The sequence below is a fragment of the Hipposideros armiger genome, unplaced genomic scaffold (genome assembly GCF_001890085.2).
Source record: "Hipposideros armiger isolate ML-2016 unplaced genomic scaffold, ASM189008v1 scaffold_549, whole genome shotgun sequence".
Lineage (NCBI taxonomy): Eukaryota > Metazoa > Chordata > Mammalia > Chiroptera > Hipposideridae > Hipposideros > Hipposideros armiger.
This window is the reverse complement of record NW_017731899.1, coordinates 912,840-930,179: the sequence shown is the minus strand read 5'-3', so window position 1 is coordinate 930,179 and position 17,340 is coordinate 912,840. Positions and strand designations below refer to the sequence as shown.

Here is a 17,340-nt window from a genome sequence, read left to right as displayed (position 1 = left end):
CCCCCCGCCTGCCTGCCTGCCTGCACCACCTTCCACCCAGATCGTCTCTAAAGGGAGTTCTTGGTTTCCTCCGATTTCTTATGAACCCAGGATGGGCAGCAAGGAAGATGCGGGCAAGGGGTGTCCGGCGGCCGGCGGCGTCTCCAGCTTCACCATTCAGTCTATCCTGGGCGGGGGCCCCTCGGAGGCGCCACGAGAGCCCGCCGGCTGGCCAGCTAGGAAGCGCAGCCTGTCCGTGTCCTCGGAGGAGGAGGAGCCGGACGACGGCTGGAAGGCATCCGCTTGCTTCTGCCCAGACCCGCACGGCCCCAAGGAGCCCGGCCCCAAGCACCACCCCCCCATCCCCTTTCCTTGCCTGGGTAAGGATCGCAACGCCGCCCGGTCGGCCGCGAACAAGCTCTAGGGGAGGGAACCTGTGCCGGAGCTCTCGCGCGGGCCCCCCTCGGCCAGAGCTGCGGCAGCCCGGGGTCCGCGTCCTAGGGGAGGGGACGCGCGTGCGGTGCTGCCTCCTCGGCCAGGCGGGCGCTCGGGAGGAGACCGGGAACGCAGACCTTGAGTGGCGCGGGCTTGGGGAAGGCTGGGTTAGGGGAGAGAGTACCAGAGCGGGTTGGGCACAGGGCAGGCCGCACACACGGCTCTGCCCTCAACATCCCTTATGCACATCTGATACTTTCCGAACATGAGGTCTGGAAGTCGGGGCTGAGCGGTGCATCTGTCTCTACCGCAACCTCTTTCGGTGTCTTCTCCGCAACCCCTCTCATTGTCTCTGTCTCTCAGTCTCTCCCTCTCTCCTCCTCCTTCTCGGAATGATTAGCACTCCAAGATGATTGACAATGGTGCCTTTCAGAGATGGTTCCTCTTTACAACATCTGACGAAGGGGAGCCCCGTGTTAGTCCTTAGCATGATTTCCGAACAAACGGCCTGTGAAATGATGCCACCCTATAAAGCTCAGGGAACTCTTCCAGCTCAGTTATTATAAGGCAAAATCACCTTTTAAAATGGTGCTGATGTTCCACCTCCAGACCTCCTCCCCCCTATTGCCACATGTCCTTCCCTAAAGCTGGGAGCACAGAGACCCCCATACTCGAAGTAGCTGGGTCCCTCTCCTGTTGCTTTTTAAAGGCCGGGGTTCTGGGCTTTGGGTTCCAGAAGAGGAAGGGGTTGGGACCAAGAAAGATGGGACCAAGGCTGCGGCCGCCTGCCGGCCAGAGCTGGAGCCTCTGAGGCTCCCCAACTCCATGGCCTCTCTGTCTGTTTTCACTCCCCAGGTACCCCCAAGGGCAGCGGAGGCACAGGGCCTGCGAGCTCTGAACGCACGCCTTTCCTCTCTCCTTCGCACCCGGACTTTAAAGAAGAGAAAGAGAGGCTACTGCCCACGGGCTCGCCATCTCCGGGGCCAGAGCGGCCGCGGGACGGCGGCGCGGAGCGGCAGGCGGGCGCAGCCAAGAAGAAGACGCGCACGGTCTTCTCTCGCAGTCAGGTGTACCAGCTCGAGTCCACCTTCGACATGAAGCGCTACCTGAGCAGCTCGGAGCGTGCCTGCCTCGCCTCCAGCCTGCAGCTCACTGAGACCCAGGTGAAGACTTGGTTCCAGAACCGCCGCAACAAGTGGAAGCGGCAGCTCTCCGCCGAGCTGGAGGCGGCCAACATGGCGCACGCATCGGCGCAGACTCTAGTGGGAATGCCGCTTGTGTTCCGGGACAGCTCACTGCTGCGCGTGCCGGTACCGCGCTCCCTCGCCTTCCCGGCGCCGCTCTATTACCCGGGCAGCAACCTCTCGGCCTTACCTCTCTACAACCTCTACAACAAGCTCGACTACTGACCCGCCCGCCGGCCCCGCGCCGCCCGGCACTCCTCCCCGCGGCCCGGGAGCCTGGCGCGGGCTGCCCCACTCCCAGCGCTCCGGAGCGCGGCGGCGTGTTGCCAGAAATATTAAGAAATACACCATGTGTATTCATTATCTCTTATTTATGGCCTCTGCCCTACTTTTTGTTTTGATTGTTTTGGGCACTTATCGGCATTCCTCAAGCCAGATCTCCAGCTTTCTACCCAAAACAACCAGTATGCTTTGAAAACCACTTTGGAGGGGATATTCTCGGGTGGTAGTGGGAAAGGGAGTTTCGACCAGATGGACGTTAATTGGTAGGTAAAAAAATCAGAAAAACACCAACAAAAACAGTTACAATCCTCTCCCCATATATACACCTGTATATATGTACATGCACACACGGCCGGCCACCCCAGCCCTTGAGGGCTTGCTTTTTGGACAATTATCTTAACGCCTCTTTTCGTTTCCCTTATCCCGAGGATGGGTAGGGGAGAAAGAGAGAGATGTCAGATCTGTAAATATTTTTAAAGAGGAAAAAAATAAAACATTTTAAACATCGTTGCTAACTTTGGTGGCATTTATTGCCCGGCGTGCTGACGCGTGGAAGGTTTTCTCACTTTTGGGTGGAGGGACTTGTGGGTGTGCGTTAGAGGAGGGCTGGCTCTCCCCATGTAGAGGGTGGGGCCAGGGTCAGGGGTTAAAGGTTGGAACGCTGGCGCTGCCTAGGCAGCAAGTGGGTTGGAGCCGCACTCCTTTCCACTCCCTTCCACTCCCTGGAGCCTAGTCTGGGAGCTGGCTGAGGCTCACGCCGGCCGAAACCAGCTCCTGAGCCTGCGCCGAAAAGGACAGAGGCGGGCAGGCAGAAGCGAATGCCTCCCTGGAGCGAGCACCTTCCCAGAGCCTGGATCGCTTCGGGTTTGGCCGCAGCAGGGCGTCGTGTAACGTGGCTCAACCGTTGTTACGAGCCTCTCCGAGGGCGCAGGCCAAGTAGGGCGGCGCTGCCTGGACCAGGTAAAGAGCTCGCTTTGCTCGTCCCGCAGTCAGGCGCGACAGGCTTGCAACCGCGCACAGTTCTTCCGCGGGCGGCACAGTTGTGCGTTCCGCGCCGCGCGAGACCTGGGCGCAGAAAGGCGGCACTTCGGCAGAGGAGGGACCTGAGGCTGGAAACTAGGCAAAGAAAGCGCAAGAGGCAAAGGCGCCTCCCTACACTCTTTTGTTGTTGTTGTTGTTTATAGTTTGCGTAGTACGTGGCTAAATGGCCGGAGCACAGGCAAGCACGTGCCCGCTCGCGCTGAAGGGGACGGTGGTGCGCTGCCTGGGCGCCAATGAACTTCCGCGCCCCAACACCCGAGGTTCGCGCTCCGCCTGGGAGGGAGCGGCACTGACAGAAGAACCGCGCAAGTGTTATGCAAATCCCAGAGTCTAGCAAAGTTAGACCGCAGCCACCTGTTCCTTGTAAAACGTAAGAAAAGGAAGCCTGAGTTTAGAGAAGGCCGAGGGAGGGTTTGGTGTCACGTGGGACGAGCTCCCGGGTCCTCCTGCCTGCGGCCTCGAGCCCCCAGCCCCCAACAGTCAGTGTAAAAGTGCCGGGAGTGCGCAGCGCAGAGGCCGGATTTCATCCTCTCGAAGGGGGAACATTTGTGTGGGGGAACATTTGTGTGGTAGACTTGTCTCTTCGAGCGAAATTATCTGCATTTTGTGAAAGTATGCAAGATATCTGTAAACCGTCCATGTGACCCGCAATATTCTGTTTCAAATGCTTAGTCTGTTGTTCATTTTGAGGCCATATTTTTATCTTCTCACGTTAGATTTCATATAAATCACAATTTATTTCAAGTTGACATCAGAAGAATGTTACCCAAGAATACATCTGTGAATGCTGTTAGTTCAGTTGCATGTATTTCATTTCAACTGAGTTCAATTCAATAAATATTTACTAGGTCCTAGTACTTGCAGAGAGCTATGCTAAATGTTGAATATTCAGAGTGAGAAAATAAAAGTGACACTGGATCCATTTTTTCTGATTTATTTGGTACACATATTTTATTTCGATGAGCTTGTCTCTTTCCAGATGACCCACTTTAAATTCTTCTTTACCTCTAAACTTGCTACTTGCATATTCCATGCAGAAATAACAAATTGCTTTCAAGGAACTACTTGTATAGGAATATTCCACCCATATCATTTTTTGTCTGCATTTCAGTAGATTGTTTTTTCTCAAGAGATCACGGTTTTAAAAGTACTGGGTCACCATATCCTCTTCAGGATGACTTTTCTTACAGGAAGTGATTTCATCTAGCCACTGTAGTCACTTAATGGCAAAATCTTGCCCTTAAGATTTTAGGGATGACCCTTTTCCAGTTTGTCATATCGTGGGTATTTCACTTTTTTTACTAATCCAGAAATTAGCAGTCAAAGGTGATCCAAGAGTGTAGTTTCTAGGAATTCCTCTTCTTACAGGCAACTAAGCATTAAAACACACACACACACACACACACACACACACACACACACACACACACGCATGGCTTTACTTTTGAATGTAAAATGTTGTTCAAGACTCCATTGTGGCCATATTTCCTATCTCAAGACTATCAATTCATTTGAATAATCAGCAAAATAATCAGCCTTCTTTCAGGTTCTAAACTGGATTTAAAAGATTGACGTTTCTTAAAACTCAAATCGAGTCCGGCTGCAACTGCCTGCCTAGAGGGACCTGAATTATACACACACTGGATAATGAAATACACTTAGATTTTATTAGTGGATAATTCATGCTCAGAATCTGGAAACACTAATAGAATTAAATAAACAACTGGGAGAAGGAGCCAAATAAAATTATTTGGAGATAAAATTATTTAACTAAAGTTAGAATGGAGACAAGGCACTGCATTTTAAAATTCTTAACCTCACCATTACCTTGTTGAAAGAGAAGAGACAGAGAACCAAGTATGAGGACTGATGAGACGTGAGGGCAAGAATCTGTTCTTTTAGCAGTGATAACATCAGTACAGTGGAAAGAAGGGTGGTGGTGTGAGTTTATTGTGTCAAGAATTATAAAAAGATATGCACCCAGTTCAGCGTATGTGAATGCAGAAAGACCAAACTTTTCTTCTCTATTAATGTACCTTAGAAGTTAAAACACTTCAACCTCAACAATTTCCTCTCACTTCAAAGTCACATAATAAAATATTTTTTCTCAAAAGACAGTGAAAAAGATTACATCGATTACACTGAAAATTTTCACTGAATTTTTGATATTCAAGAGTAACTGAGTCACAGCATTCTAGTTATAAATTAAGCATTGCTTTTTCTTTCATGGAGACCAAATCATTTCTTATTATGGAAACAACCTTCTTAATTCTCCTATTTGTGGAGAATTCTAGAAACAGAAAATGGAGCAAACTGAGCATGCAACTCTAGGGAGTTGTTGGGGTGTGGGAGGGGTGGACAGGAAGAAGCTTGGAGCTGTCATTTTAGGACCCTATTTAAACATGTGTCTAAAAGAAGCTTTTGAGCTTTAACACATTGCAAATTGTTTTCCAGCCTGTCCACACATCCGGACAGGAAGTTCCTCCAGAGCAAGGACTGGTTTGGTTAATGCATCTTTCTAATCTCTCACCAGGCCTGGCACACACAGTAGGCCCTTAATAAATGTGGAAAGATGGAATTAAGAGATAAAGCCTAGTATAAATAAAGATGAGTTTCTATGAGATCAGCAGGTCTTAAGACAATGGGAAATATGAGACCCTGGTTCCTATGTGGAAACTCCAGGAAAATGAGAAAACTCAGGGCAAAATAATGCAATTAGAGTAAATATGTCCTTCACCGCTCCAACTTTTGGTTAACTTCATAGGCGTACGTATGTCCAGTGACAGAATAATTTAACTCTATAGATGTATTGACCAGAATGGGGTTCTTGTGTATGCGAGATTAACCCAGACCGCGAAGCGCCAAGGGTGGAACTGAAAAAGCATCTTTCCCGCCTACTATTCAGAGGACAGGCAGGGCGTAGGCCTCAGGAAGACTACATTTCCCAGCGTGCTGCACACGGGCAGAGGGCGTGAGCACAATCTTGGCGCGATGCTCCTTGGGAGTTGTAGTTTTCACTCATCTAGTTTGAGCCGGGATGCCTCAGCCATGAGGTAAAGCGAGACCACGTGATCGGAATAGCCGCGGTTTGCCTTTGAGCCGGAAGAGGATGACTGGGTTGACCGACGCGGGCCTTGGAGCGGACCAATCGGAAGCCTAGAGTGAGACGTCGGCGTTTGAAATCAGCCAATGGCAGGCATTCACTGGATCTTCCTCTCTGCCCCTTTCGTCACGCCCGCGAGTGCTCTGAGGAAAGCTAGTCGGCGGCGAGCGTTTGCGAACTTGATTCTGAGGGGAACTCAAGGTAGCGGGGAGAGGCGACTGGGCGCAGAAGCGGGCTCTCCGGGCAGCCAGTCCCCGGTCCGGAGCTGGCGGAACTGTCCGCAGGGAATGCGTTTCACTTCCATCGCTTTTGTTTTAGGAGCATCCGGGGCCGGGGGGAAGGGCCGAGATGGAGGAGCCCGCAGAGGGGAGGGATGCGGCGGGCCAGGCTGAGGGCGGCTGGAGATAGGGGTGCGGAGGGGCGGGCCAGGCGGGTTGGGGCGTCTCAGGGGCGGAGGGGATGGGGGACATAGGGACCGAATCCCTATCTTGGGGGAGAAGGCGAGTCCCGACCATGGCGGGCGCGCAGGCTTTGCGCAGGCGCAGAGACCCCGTCGTCACGTTTTCTAGGTCCTTGCCTGGTGGGGCTCCCACCGCTGCCCGCCGACCCCGCACCCTTGGGGTGGGGGCGGGGGCGGGGTGTCTCTGACTGGGCGCTTGTTCCGTAGATGACCGGTTCTAACGAGTTCAAGCTGAACCAGCCGCCGGAAGACGGCATCTCCTCGGTGAAGTTCAGCCCCAACACCTCTCAGTTCCTGCTGGTGTCGTCCTGGGACACGTCGGTGCGCCTCTACGATGTGCCGGCCAACTCCATGCGGCTCAAGTACCAGCACAGCGGCGCGGTGCTGGACTGCGCCTTCTACGTGGGTGTCCTCGCCGGGGGTCGCGGCGCCCCCCCTCCAGGGCTGGGCAGAGGCTCGGGTCGGTGCAGCTGTTTGGGCAGCTCGTTAACGTTTTCTCGAGCGTTCGCCTTGAGCCTGGGTGCTGGTGGTGGGCGCTGGGGACGCGCAGGCGCCGGAAAAACGCTTGTAATGGAAGAACTCTGCAGCCAGACAGTCAACACGGGCTGTCTTTGTAGCAGGAGGCCTGTGGATTAGTAGGTGGGAATGGCTGTGGACGCTCCAGCCCGTGGGGGGGCCGTTCTTCCGGAACTCCCCGGCCGTCGTTTCTGTGACCGCGGATGGGCTTTATTCTTTTTTGTGTGCTTTGTGTTGTGTTGTTCACAGTGAGGAGTTGAGCCCCGTGTGCACCATCCCGAACGGTTGGCTGTAGAAGCAGGAATTTTGGAACTTTCTAAAACTCGGTTCAGAGTTTCTCAAATGACTTGAACCTTGTATTTTGCAGGATCCCACGCATGCCTGGAGTGGGGGATTAGATCATCAGTTGAAAATGCATGATTTGAACACTGATCAAGGTAACGTGGCCACCTCTCACCAGGTGGTTTTTCTCAGCCCGTGTGCTAGAGCATAAGGGTTTATTTAGGAAGAGTGGTTTCTGAATTGCTTAATTCCTGAGTTTCTTAGATAGCAGCAAAAAATGACTTGTTAGGAATTTTTTGTTTAAATGATAACCGTTAAGTCACTGATCACAAAGCAGCGTGCATGTATTTTTTCAGTAAAGGGAATTCTGGTCTTCATCTCAAGTGTTTACATGAAGGGGCACTTAAGTCTTTGACCTTTCCCTTCTCAGAAGCAGACTGGACTTGGAGTTGGTCTGCTTTTCGTTAGGGTTTCCAGGACAGGGCTAATGTTTCAGAGTTCTCTTCAGAAACCAGTTTAGTGTAGACTGAAGGAAGACGGGTTTTAAGAAAATTTAATATAAAATAGTCAATCGTGCTCAGGCACTATATTAATCCTGTTTGTATCATTATTTAGCATAGAATATGCTTCAGTTGAATGAATAACAAGATGACACATTTTCTTTTAGTTAGTAATTTCTTAGAGGCCCAAACACCCCCAATTATTTTTCAGTTATAGTTGGCATTCAGTATTATTTTATATTAATTGCAGATGTACAGCATGGTAGTTAGACATTTATGCAATTTATGAAGTGATCCCCCGATAAGTCTAGTACCCACCTGGCATTATACATACTTATACATAATATTGTGGACTCTATTCCCTATGGTGTAGTTTACATCCCTTTGACTATTTTTTAACTACTAATTTGTTCTTAATCCCTTCTCCTTTTTCACTCTGTCCCCCAACCCTCCTCCCAACTGGTAACCATCAGTTTGTTATGTGTATTTGTGAGTCTGTTTCTGTTTTTATTTTTTCCCTTTGTTTACTTTGTTCTTTATAGAGTCCACATACAAATGAGATAATGTGGTATTTGTCTCTCTCTGCCATACACCCAAATTTTTATTGTGACTTTGGAGCAGAGCAAAGATTGTAATGGAACCCAAATGCACAGAACTCTAGGGGAGCTGGTTTTTTTTATTATTATTTAAATTTGCATACGTTACACTTAGATGTACTTGAAGGAGATGGTAAGGCACAGAGATGTAACTAGAGAGAATGCGTTGGACACTGGGAGGATGGGTACAATATTTTGTCAAAATAACCCAATCAGAAGAGGCTTTTGCAGAAAAGTCACTTTGTCGTGTCACTTAAAACTGCAGATGTCCAGTTTTGTTTGTTAGCAGCTTAATCTACATAATTTAGCCTGCAGGTTTAGGTCCTACTTGTTCAAAAACTTAGGAGGAAAAAAAAACACTGAAAAGCAAACAAAGATTTTTGATGCTAAAGACCATAGTTAGGGGGATTAGCTGTTTATTTTCTGAAGGTCATTGCTGAACTTCACGAGATACTTTTCTTGTTTAAATAGGTAATGTTCCTGTTTGAGGGTCAAGACCACACATGTTTTTTGCTGTATCCTTAGTATTTGGCATGGATTCTGGCACATAGTAGACATTTAGTAGATGTTAGTTGAATGAATGAATGAGATAGTGAAGAGTTGAAATTAAGACAGAAATTGTTATTGGGAATTTGACCCATGAAAACCAAGCGGATTTATTAATCATAAGACTCCCTGCCTTCCTCATTCCCAGATCTCAGATAATCTTTTTACCATTTAAATACGTTTCTTAAAAGCATTGGCTTAACTTGGTAAGCTTTATCCAGAGCCAGACCAGAGTTATCCACTCATTTGTTCATTCAACAGGCATTGAGTATACCTGCCATGTATCAGAACCTGCACTAGATAGAACTACAGAGTTAAACAAGGTTACTGAGTTAAAGGAATCCAGAATCAAGTGAGGAAAGTAACAGATATGCCATCGTTTGAATGTAACCTGAAATTCAAGTCAGCCTTGGATATGTACTGTGCCAGTGAATCACACTGTGCACTGTACAGTGAACAGAGCAGAAGGGATGACTTGTAGTCAAGGAGAAATTTTTCTGTGTACAGATATTTCTATAGAGTTGGGAGTGGATTCATAATAGTTGAATGCACATTTCTTTCTTTTGTTCACTTGAGGAATCTTTGTTTAGATGTAGTAAAACTAAGTGTTGTTTGTTTGTTTGTTTCCTATAGAAAATCTTGTTGGGACCCATGATGCCCCTATCCGATGTGTTGAATACTGTCCAGAAGTGAATGTGATGGTTACTGGGAGTTGGGATCAGACAGTTAAATTGTGGGATCCCAGAACTCCTTGTAATGCTGGGACCTTCTCTCAGCCTGAAAAGGTAGGCTGTGTTTATGACGGGAATTATGGTCCTTGGGGTGATGTGGTGCATTTCTGATGAATGTGGTGTTGAATATAGAGGTTAAGACTTGACGAGTTAATTTTACAAACCCAAATACCTAGAAATATTTAGATGCAAAGGGAAATTTTGTTCAACTTTTTGCTGTCAGTTGTCAAGTTTGTACTGGTGAGCCACTAGCTTAAAAAATAAATTTTCATGTATTTTTAATGCTTTAAATCCCAGGCCTGAGAAGCAACTCAGTGCTTTTTTTAGAGAAGTCATTTAGGAAAGACTGTTCGATTATGTTAAATTGGGTTTGACCTGCCCAAACCAGAAAGTGGGATGAAGCATCACTCATTCTCACTTACGACCTGAGGTTTCATTTGAGTTTACTGTTAAGAGGGTGAAATGGGTCATTTCAAGTTTAAGGAGAAAGTTGGCTCATATTCCCTGGCTTTTACCATTTATTTATTTATTTATTTATTTTTAATACTGACAGATACAGTTTGAGGGCTCTAGTGAACGCAGCTTCTTAAAACTGAATCTTTGTGTATTCTAACTTTTTGATCTGTACAATGAAAATGTAATTGCATTCTTGCTGTATCCTCATCAGACTTTTAGGTGGTAGTTAATTTTAAAGATGGATTGTTTTAGCAGTTTAAAAGTATCCTTCACTTAAGTCTATTTTCCCAGTGTAAATATACTATTCAGTTCTGTTAGCCATCATTATATACTGTAGTGCATCCAAAGAGCCATTATTTTTGTCACATCACAGTCGAATCTACTCCTGGCAAGACCTTTGTTCAGAATAAAATAATTGCATTGTTTCTAGTTTTGATTTATGGTTGTATGTAACATGTTAAGAGCTGTGATAAATTGCTGACAGAATATCATATAATAGACAGCCACACTGAATCAAGCTGCTTATTGGTTCAGCAAGGTTCATTATGTCACTTTTTTTAATACTTTCTTTGATAAATGTATATACCTAGTCAGTAGCATGACAGTGGTTTCATTTGATTTACGATCAATGGGGATAGAAAGCACTATTAGAAGCTTCTGTGTCACCTGTATAAAGATTTAAGATAAAATTCCCAATCTGATTATACTGATGAATCGATTTCTTTCTAGATTTTGTGTTTTTTAAGTTTGGTGTTTCATGTGTCTTAGGTTAATTTCTGTTTTTCTACAAATATTTTGTTTTCTGAATGAACTGTGGTAAACCTTATATTTTTCTTATTTAAGTATGCCTATATTAAATCTGTTTTGAATCTCTTTAATTCCTTGTTTTTCTCTTGGTCAAAATAGTTGTTGAATTTTAAGGCCAGATTGTGGAGATTATCGGGTGTTACATTGTTAAACCTAACTTGGTTTTATTTGGCTGGTGATATGTAGTTAACACTTAAATTAGTGATTACTAATCATATGGTTTAATTACTGAATGTTGAAGAGATGTCATTACCATGTTATGGAGCCTCTTCATTTTTTTATAATGATTCTTCAGGTTTTAAAATATTAAATCAGATTAGAGTTGCTTATTCATTGAAAGTAGTAATCAGAGCAACAGTTAGGTATCTGAAGTCTAGATTAAAAAAGATTTAACATGATCAAGAAAATACATTTTACACATTTTCTGGAATTTGCTATCTCTATTTAATCTCCGAATAACATATTTGAAAGGAACCACTTTAAAGCTTGCGTGTAGGAATTCTGTGATTTATTATAAAGGAATTTTTTGTGGAAATTGTTTTAATATAGAAGAAAAGGTATTATGAAGGAAAAAATAGATACTTTTATGGGAGACATGCTTTTTAAATTTTCCTCAAGGATGAACTCTATCTTATAGTGCTTTCGCATGACTTCAGGGCATAAGAATTTGCTTTGTCATATGCCAGACCACCATCCTTGTCTTTTAATTTTGGAGTTTGTATGCTACCAAAGCAGCTAATTAATGATGGCTTCCCTCACTCTTCCTGGAAAGGTGGGAAAGTCAAGATTTTTAGTTACAGCATGAAATCTCATTCCAAAAGGTGGTCATAGAAAAATAACCTTGAAAATGATTTTTTTGTGAAAAGCCAGAGACCCCTTGAAAGGTATCTTGAATTGTTTTATGGCTTTATTGTCTCCTTTTTGAGTATTTTTATTCCACTTTTTTATTGCCCCTAACTGAAGCAAGGCTGGAAAAATTGTTCAATAACTTACTTTATTTTGGTAATGAAGAGAATTATGTCTTCAAAAGTGTCTTTACAAAATTAGAATGTATATTATGTGGTACTTGGTTAAGTATTAAGAATATCTTGGGTTTATTATTTTGTGTGAATTATTTGGTTTGTATAACTATAGTACTTGAAATTCGGCACCTATGTTTGAGATCAAACCTGATCAACTAACCTTTTTATGGTTTTATGATTAGTGGACTTTATTTGAGGGCAAAAATGCCATTTTCGGGCAAGTAGATGATTTTTACAAGTTTTGGTCTTTCTTGAAAGGTATATACCCTCTCAGTGTCTGGAGACCGGCTGATTGTGGGCACCGCGGGCCGCAGGGTGCTGGTGTGGGACCTGCGGAACATGGGCTATGTGCAGCAGCGCCGGGAGTCCAGTCTCAAGTACCAGACTCGCTGCATACGGGCCTTTCCAAACAAGCAGGTGTGGCTCCCGCACCCCTGCCCCTACTTTTTGGAATTTGAAATTAATCTGATCTTATATAATCATGATTTTGGTCACTGCCTTTTAAAAACTTTGTCCCCCTCCCCCCCTTTTTTTGAGTAGTGATTTAGAATTTGCTGTTAAGTATGTTTTCAACATCCTTGTGTTAAAAGGTAGTGTGTTAACCCAATTTTAGAGACGCCCTTGATGTTCATAGAGGCTGCGTAATCTGCAGTGGTTTGAGTAGAGGTCTTCTGATTCCTTGTGAATCCTGGTCCAGGATGCTTGACAGACATACAGTAATCAAGGACAGTTTTGCAGATGTGTCAGTTTACAAACCAGTGAATTCAAATTTGAATCTGGAATTTGCGGTCCTCTTTTTTTTTTTAACTCCAGTACTAATACAGTTCTTTAGCCAGTTTAACAGCAGAACTTGGATTGTTTTTTTTTTTTAAAGAATGCCACTGAGGTTAGAGAGGCAGTGCCCTTCACATAATGGCCAACTCTTGATGTACAGGGTAGGTCATCCTTCCATCATCATTGCTAAATGAGCTTACCCTGTTTAATAGTGAGCCCCTTCTCCCAGCAAATGCTTAACATTCGAAGGGGTGGTGTGGTCAGCTGCTATCTAGGAGTTATGCAGGAGGAAAAGTCATGAAAAATAACAGCTATCTTGGAATCTTATGGCTGTCTTTTAGTGATTATGGAGCTTGAAGCAATTATGTCAGTTATTCTCTTGGCCCTTTATCTTTAAAGGCTGGTACCTCAAATGGTGATCACAGTTTTTTTCAGAGTATGGTAAATTTCCATGATAAGGAATTGCAGTTTATTGCAACTTTAGAGATTTAAATACACGATTAAAATATGTTTGCATTTATAAATACTTTATGTCTTATATCTAAAATTTTTTGTCAGAATATATTTCCAATTTATATTGGAAGTTTATAAGATTTTTTTTTTGTTCCGTAAGTAGTTTTTCAGGAATAAATCTTTTTCATACTCTGAAGAATTAAAAAGAAATAAAATATAGATTTCATATTTATCTTATCTCTTTGACATAAGAAAAGCAAGTGATGATAGTCTTTTTTTTTTTTTTAAATTAAACAAGTATTAATGTTCTTAAACTTTTGGAATCGTCATGACTATGTTAGTACAGCTTAAGCACTTGGTTAAAACCTGGCCATGCTTGTTTTTCGTTTTTGAAGTAATTGTCTTTCTTTAGTATGGGTTGAATTTGGAAATTAGTGCCTTATTTTTGGAAGCTGGATTCACCATTTTTGGCCTTCTGGCTCCCTCTTGGCAGGGTTATGTATTAAGCTCTATTGAAGGCCGAGTGGCGGTTGAGTACTTGGACCCAAGCCCTGAGGTTCAGAAGAAGAAGTATGCCTTCAAGTGTCACAGACTAAAAGAAAATAACATTGAGCAGATTTACCCAGTCAATGCGATTTCGTTTCACAACATCCACAACACATTTGCCACAGGTAACGTATGGCATGCTAACCTGTATCTAATCATTAAGATAGCACCATTTTGCTGTTGAACACTAATCATTCATTCTTAGGCAGATTGTTTTTTTTTAATTGTGCTTGCTTTTTATGGTACTTACGGAGGAAAAAATCTGGTACAGTACACCTCAGGAAAAGTTAACTTCTGTGACCTTAAAAATGAACTGTTAGTTAATGGTTTTTTGTATCTGTTTTTAAGAACCACTTTAACTCTCTCAAAATTACTTGCAGGTGGTTCTGATGGATTTGTAAATATTTGGGATCCATTTAACAAAAAGCGATTGTGCCAGTTCCATCGGTACCCCACCAGTATCGCATCACTTGCCTTCAGTAACGATGGGACTACACTTGCAATAGCATCATCATATATGTATGAAATGGATGACACGGAACATCCTGAAGATGGTATCTTCATTCGCCAAGTGACAGATGCAGAAACAAAACCCAAGTGAGTATGCTTCACCTGTATTTGAGCCTTTTCTTGCATTCAACCCAGGATTTATTAATTTTTCTAAATTCATGAATAGCATTGTTGATGCCTGCTCGATATTACAGCTGACTGTAGGGTTGGAGTTGATTTTATCTTGTTCTCCCAAGCTTTCAATATCCGTAGGTTGATAGACGTCTGATGGATAAAATTGTGCCTAGTTGTTTTGTAGAGAAGAATGTCAAACTCTCATTCTTCTTGAATAGGCACTATTATTTGAATCTCTGGAGTTATTACTAGCTCATGACTTCGAAATTAAGTTGAGGAATTCAAGAATAATTTATTTAAGCAAATTCTATTTAAGATATTTAAGAATTTGAACTTCCAAAAATCTTTCCTCTCCACAGAGGTTGTTTCTTTAATATTTACACAAAGTGAATGACCTTCAGGTCTTATTGGGAACCCAGAGCAATATGGCCTTGCCTGGAATAGCAAATTTCCTTAGTTTTGAAATTTTTGTAGATGTTCTTGGCTCTTGGTGTTAACTATTGACAGAGAGGAACCATTTACATTTTTTGGTACCAACAGGGCAAAGCTCTTAATTACCTGTACCAGGCTTAAAGGAAAATGGATAGACACTTGTTAAACCATAAACATACCCACCTCAGCTGTCTTGTCTTGTTCCTTGTCCTCCTCTACCCAGGCCCTGGCAGGAAGTCCTCAATAAATATTTATGGAATAACTGAATGTTTTGAGGAATGCCATATTTTTCTGAATTAAAATGGTATAGCACCCTTGCTGAATTGATTGAATCCCTGAGAGAGGGCAGTATAGTAAATACTAAATATCATGTATACTTTCATAGGTTTGACTTTAGAAAAGACTAAGCATGTGAAGCCTGTTGGATAAAGAGCTGTGTTTGCATTTACTCTCTCACTTTTGTATCTCTTGTCCTGGCTGGCCATTTTGATCTCATGCTGTTCTTTTTTTCTTTTGAACTTGTAGGTCACCATGTACTTGACAAGGTTTCATTTACTTAAATGCCATGTTGATAATAAAAGAATTTGTACTCCTTAATGATGGATTTATTACTATTAACAAAGAAACCAGGGGAAATATTTTAGTATTGTAAGAATCTGAAAATAATGGAAAAGAGGTGTTTACTTATTTTTTTGTTTTGTTTTAAACGAACACTTGATGGTTTGCTTCATTAAAGCTATTCGGGCAAACAAAACTGGAGGGAAGTGACTGCACTTTTGAGAACCAGTTTTGACCTTGATGATTTTGTTTTCCATTGTGGAAATAAATGTTTGTAAATAAATATAGGTAATAAAATCCCTTTGCATTTTTTCTGGACCTTAAATGGTAGAGCAAAAGACTCTTGAACCATTTGTTTCTTTTGCTGGTTATAGTTGCTCATTCTAAAGCTGCTTCAGACTGCCTCATGAGGAGGTTAATCTACAATTAAACAATATTTCCTCTTGGCCTTCCATTATTTTCTGAAGCAGATGGTTCATCATTTCCTGGGCTGTTAAACAAAGCGAGGTTAAGGTTAGACTCTTGGGAATCAGCTAGTTTTCAATCTTATTAGGGTGCAGAAGGAAAACTAATAAGAAAACCTCCTAACATCATTTTGGGACTGTAAACAATTATTTATTAGCAAACAATTGATCCCAGAAGGGCAAATTGTTTGAGTCAGTAATGAACTGAGAAAAGACAGAGCATATCTGTGTATTTGGAAAAATAATTGTAACGTAATTGCAGTACATTTAGACAGGCATCTATTTGGACCTGTTTCTATCTCTAAATGAATTTTTGGAAACATTAATGAGGTTTACATATTTCTCTGACATTTATATAGTTCTCATGTCCATTTCAGTTGCCCAGCCGCTGGTGATTAAGGTTAAAAAGAAAAAAATTACAGTGAGAATGAGATTCATTTCAATGCAGTGCCTGAAGCAGAACACGAACTTAGCTTGGCTTATTCTAGGTGGTTCCAAATAGTATTTTTATTGTCATACTTCTTGTTTTACTTATATGCAAATGTATGTTTCTGAATGGTACTTGGACCTTTACTGAAATTTATTTTATCTATGATGTATTTTTCAAAAATTCTTTTGATACAGAGAAAAGTCTTATTTTTATTAAAAATTTTGTGAGAACTTAGTGTAAGTCTGAACCCATCTGTTTTCTTCATTGCAGGTCCACCTAATCGCCTCATGAAAGTGGTTTCTCTACGGAAAGCTTTGTTTTTTTCCTTCCTACAAATTCGTGCTTTTCCCCTAAGGGATGTGTTAGAGTCGTTGTGGACGTTACTTAGTATGTGGATTTCTCTGTTTTCTGTCTGACAAAAAAAACTTGCCTGCCACCTTTCGTGCTGACTTTGTGTAGGATGGAGTCTGGTGTCCTTGTGCAGTAGTCAGAAGAATTGTTTTTCTCCTGCAAGCACAGTTGCTGTTTCTGAGCAGTTTGATCCCTTTTTGTAAAATAATCCAAACCTGTTATTTTCATGCTGTCTAATAAATCAGAGATTCAGGACACTTAAATGTTGGTAATTAATGTAATTTACTTTGTGAAAAGGCTTCTGCAGAGCGGAGCTCCCTTCATCAGGGGCCTGGTGGGGATGACATTTTACCTTTAGGTCCACGCTGCCTTGTTTCATTATGTCTATTCTGATGTACATTGGGATTCAGTCCTGGATAAAGTGATCTGTTGGAGTTCTGCCATTTCCCTCGTGCTCTCTTGCTGAATCAGCAGGACCCTTGAACCAGCGGTGCAGCTTTATAGGATGGGCGCAGACTGTGGGTGCCCTTTGGCATGATTCGCTCCCCGCAGTGCTGGTGCAGTAGGTCTCACATAGCCCGTGCTTCCCTGTGCTGTGGCAGCCATGGTGCGCACACAGAACCGAATGACAGGCCTATCTGTACTTATCCATTAAATGCTCAATCTCAGTGAAGCCCTTAGGATGGTGAATACTGTAATAGCCAGGGACTAACTGATGGTATTGGTTTTCTAGTGTGATTATGTGCCTTTTAAAGTCATAACCACTTG

General features: G+C 43.3%; 2 protein-coding genes across 3 annotated transcripts in view; both read left to right on the top strand.

Moving 5' to 3' along the window:
- Window positions 1-2,387, top strand: part of HMX2 (H6 family homeobox 2) — an 8,448-nt gene extending 6,061 nt beyond the window's left edge. Inside the window, exons 2-3 of the mRNA XM_019669158.1 lie at window positions 91-359; window positions 1,270-2,387. Coding sequence (XP_019524703.1) covers window positions 92-359; window positions 1,270-1,823 — 822 coding nt within the window. The 5' untranslated portion in view covers window position 91 and the 3' untranslated portion in view covers window positions 1,824-2,387. The remainder of the gene's footprint in view (window positions 1-90; window positions 360-1,269) is intronic.
- Window positions 2,388-6,004: 3,617 nt separating this feature from the next.
- Window positions 6,005-16,835, top strand: BUB3 (BUB3 mitotic checkpoint protein). 2 transcript variants are annotated; one of them, XM_019669156.1, is made up of 8 exons: window positions 6,005-6,225; window positions 6,692-6,886; window positions 7,368-7,437; window positions 9,558-9,709; window positions 12,199-12,357; window positions 13,661-13,838; window positions 14,094-14,310; window positions 16,492-16,835. In XM_019669156.1, exons 2-8 carry the CDS (start codon window positions 6,692-6,694, stop codon window positions 16,499-16,501), a joined length of 981 nt encoding a protein of 326 aa, XP_019524701.1. In that variant the 5' UTR covers window positions 6,005-6,225; the 3' UTR covers window positions 16,502-16,835. The 2 variants fall into 2 exon arrangements, with proteins under 2 accessions (XP_019524701.1, XP_019524702.1); XM_019669157.1 differs by lacking the exon at window positions 6,005-6,225 and having other exon boundaries at window positions 6,690-6,886.
- Window positions 16,836-17,340: the final 505 nt, after the last annotated feature.

Coding starts and splice junctions, on each gene's coding strand:
- BUB3 (XM_019669156.1), top strand. CDS start 6,692: ATGACCGGTTCTAACGAGTTCAAGCTGAACCAGCCGCCGGAAGACGGC. Junction 9,710..12,198: donor CCTTCTCTCAGCCTGAAAAG/GTAGGCTGTGTT, acceptor CTTTCTTGAAAG/GTATATACCCTCTCAGTGTC. Junction 13,839..14,093: donor CCACAACACATTTGCCACAG/GTAACGTATGGC, acceptor AATTACTTGCAG/GTGGTTCTGATGGATTTGTA.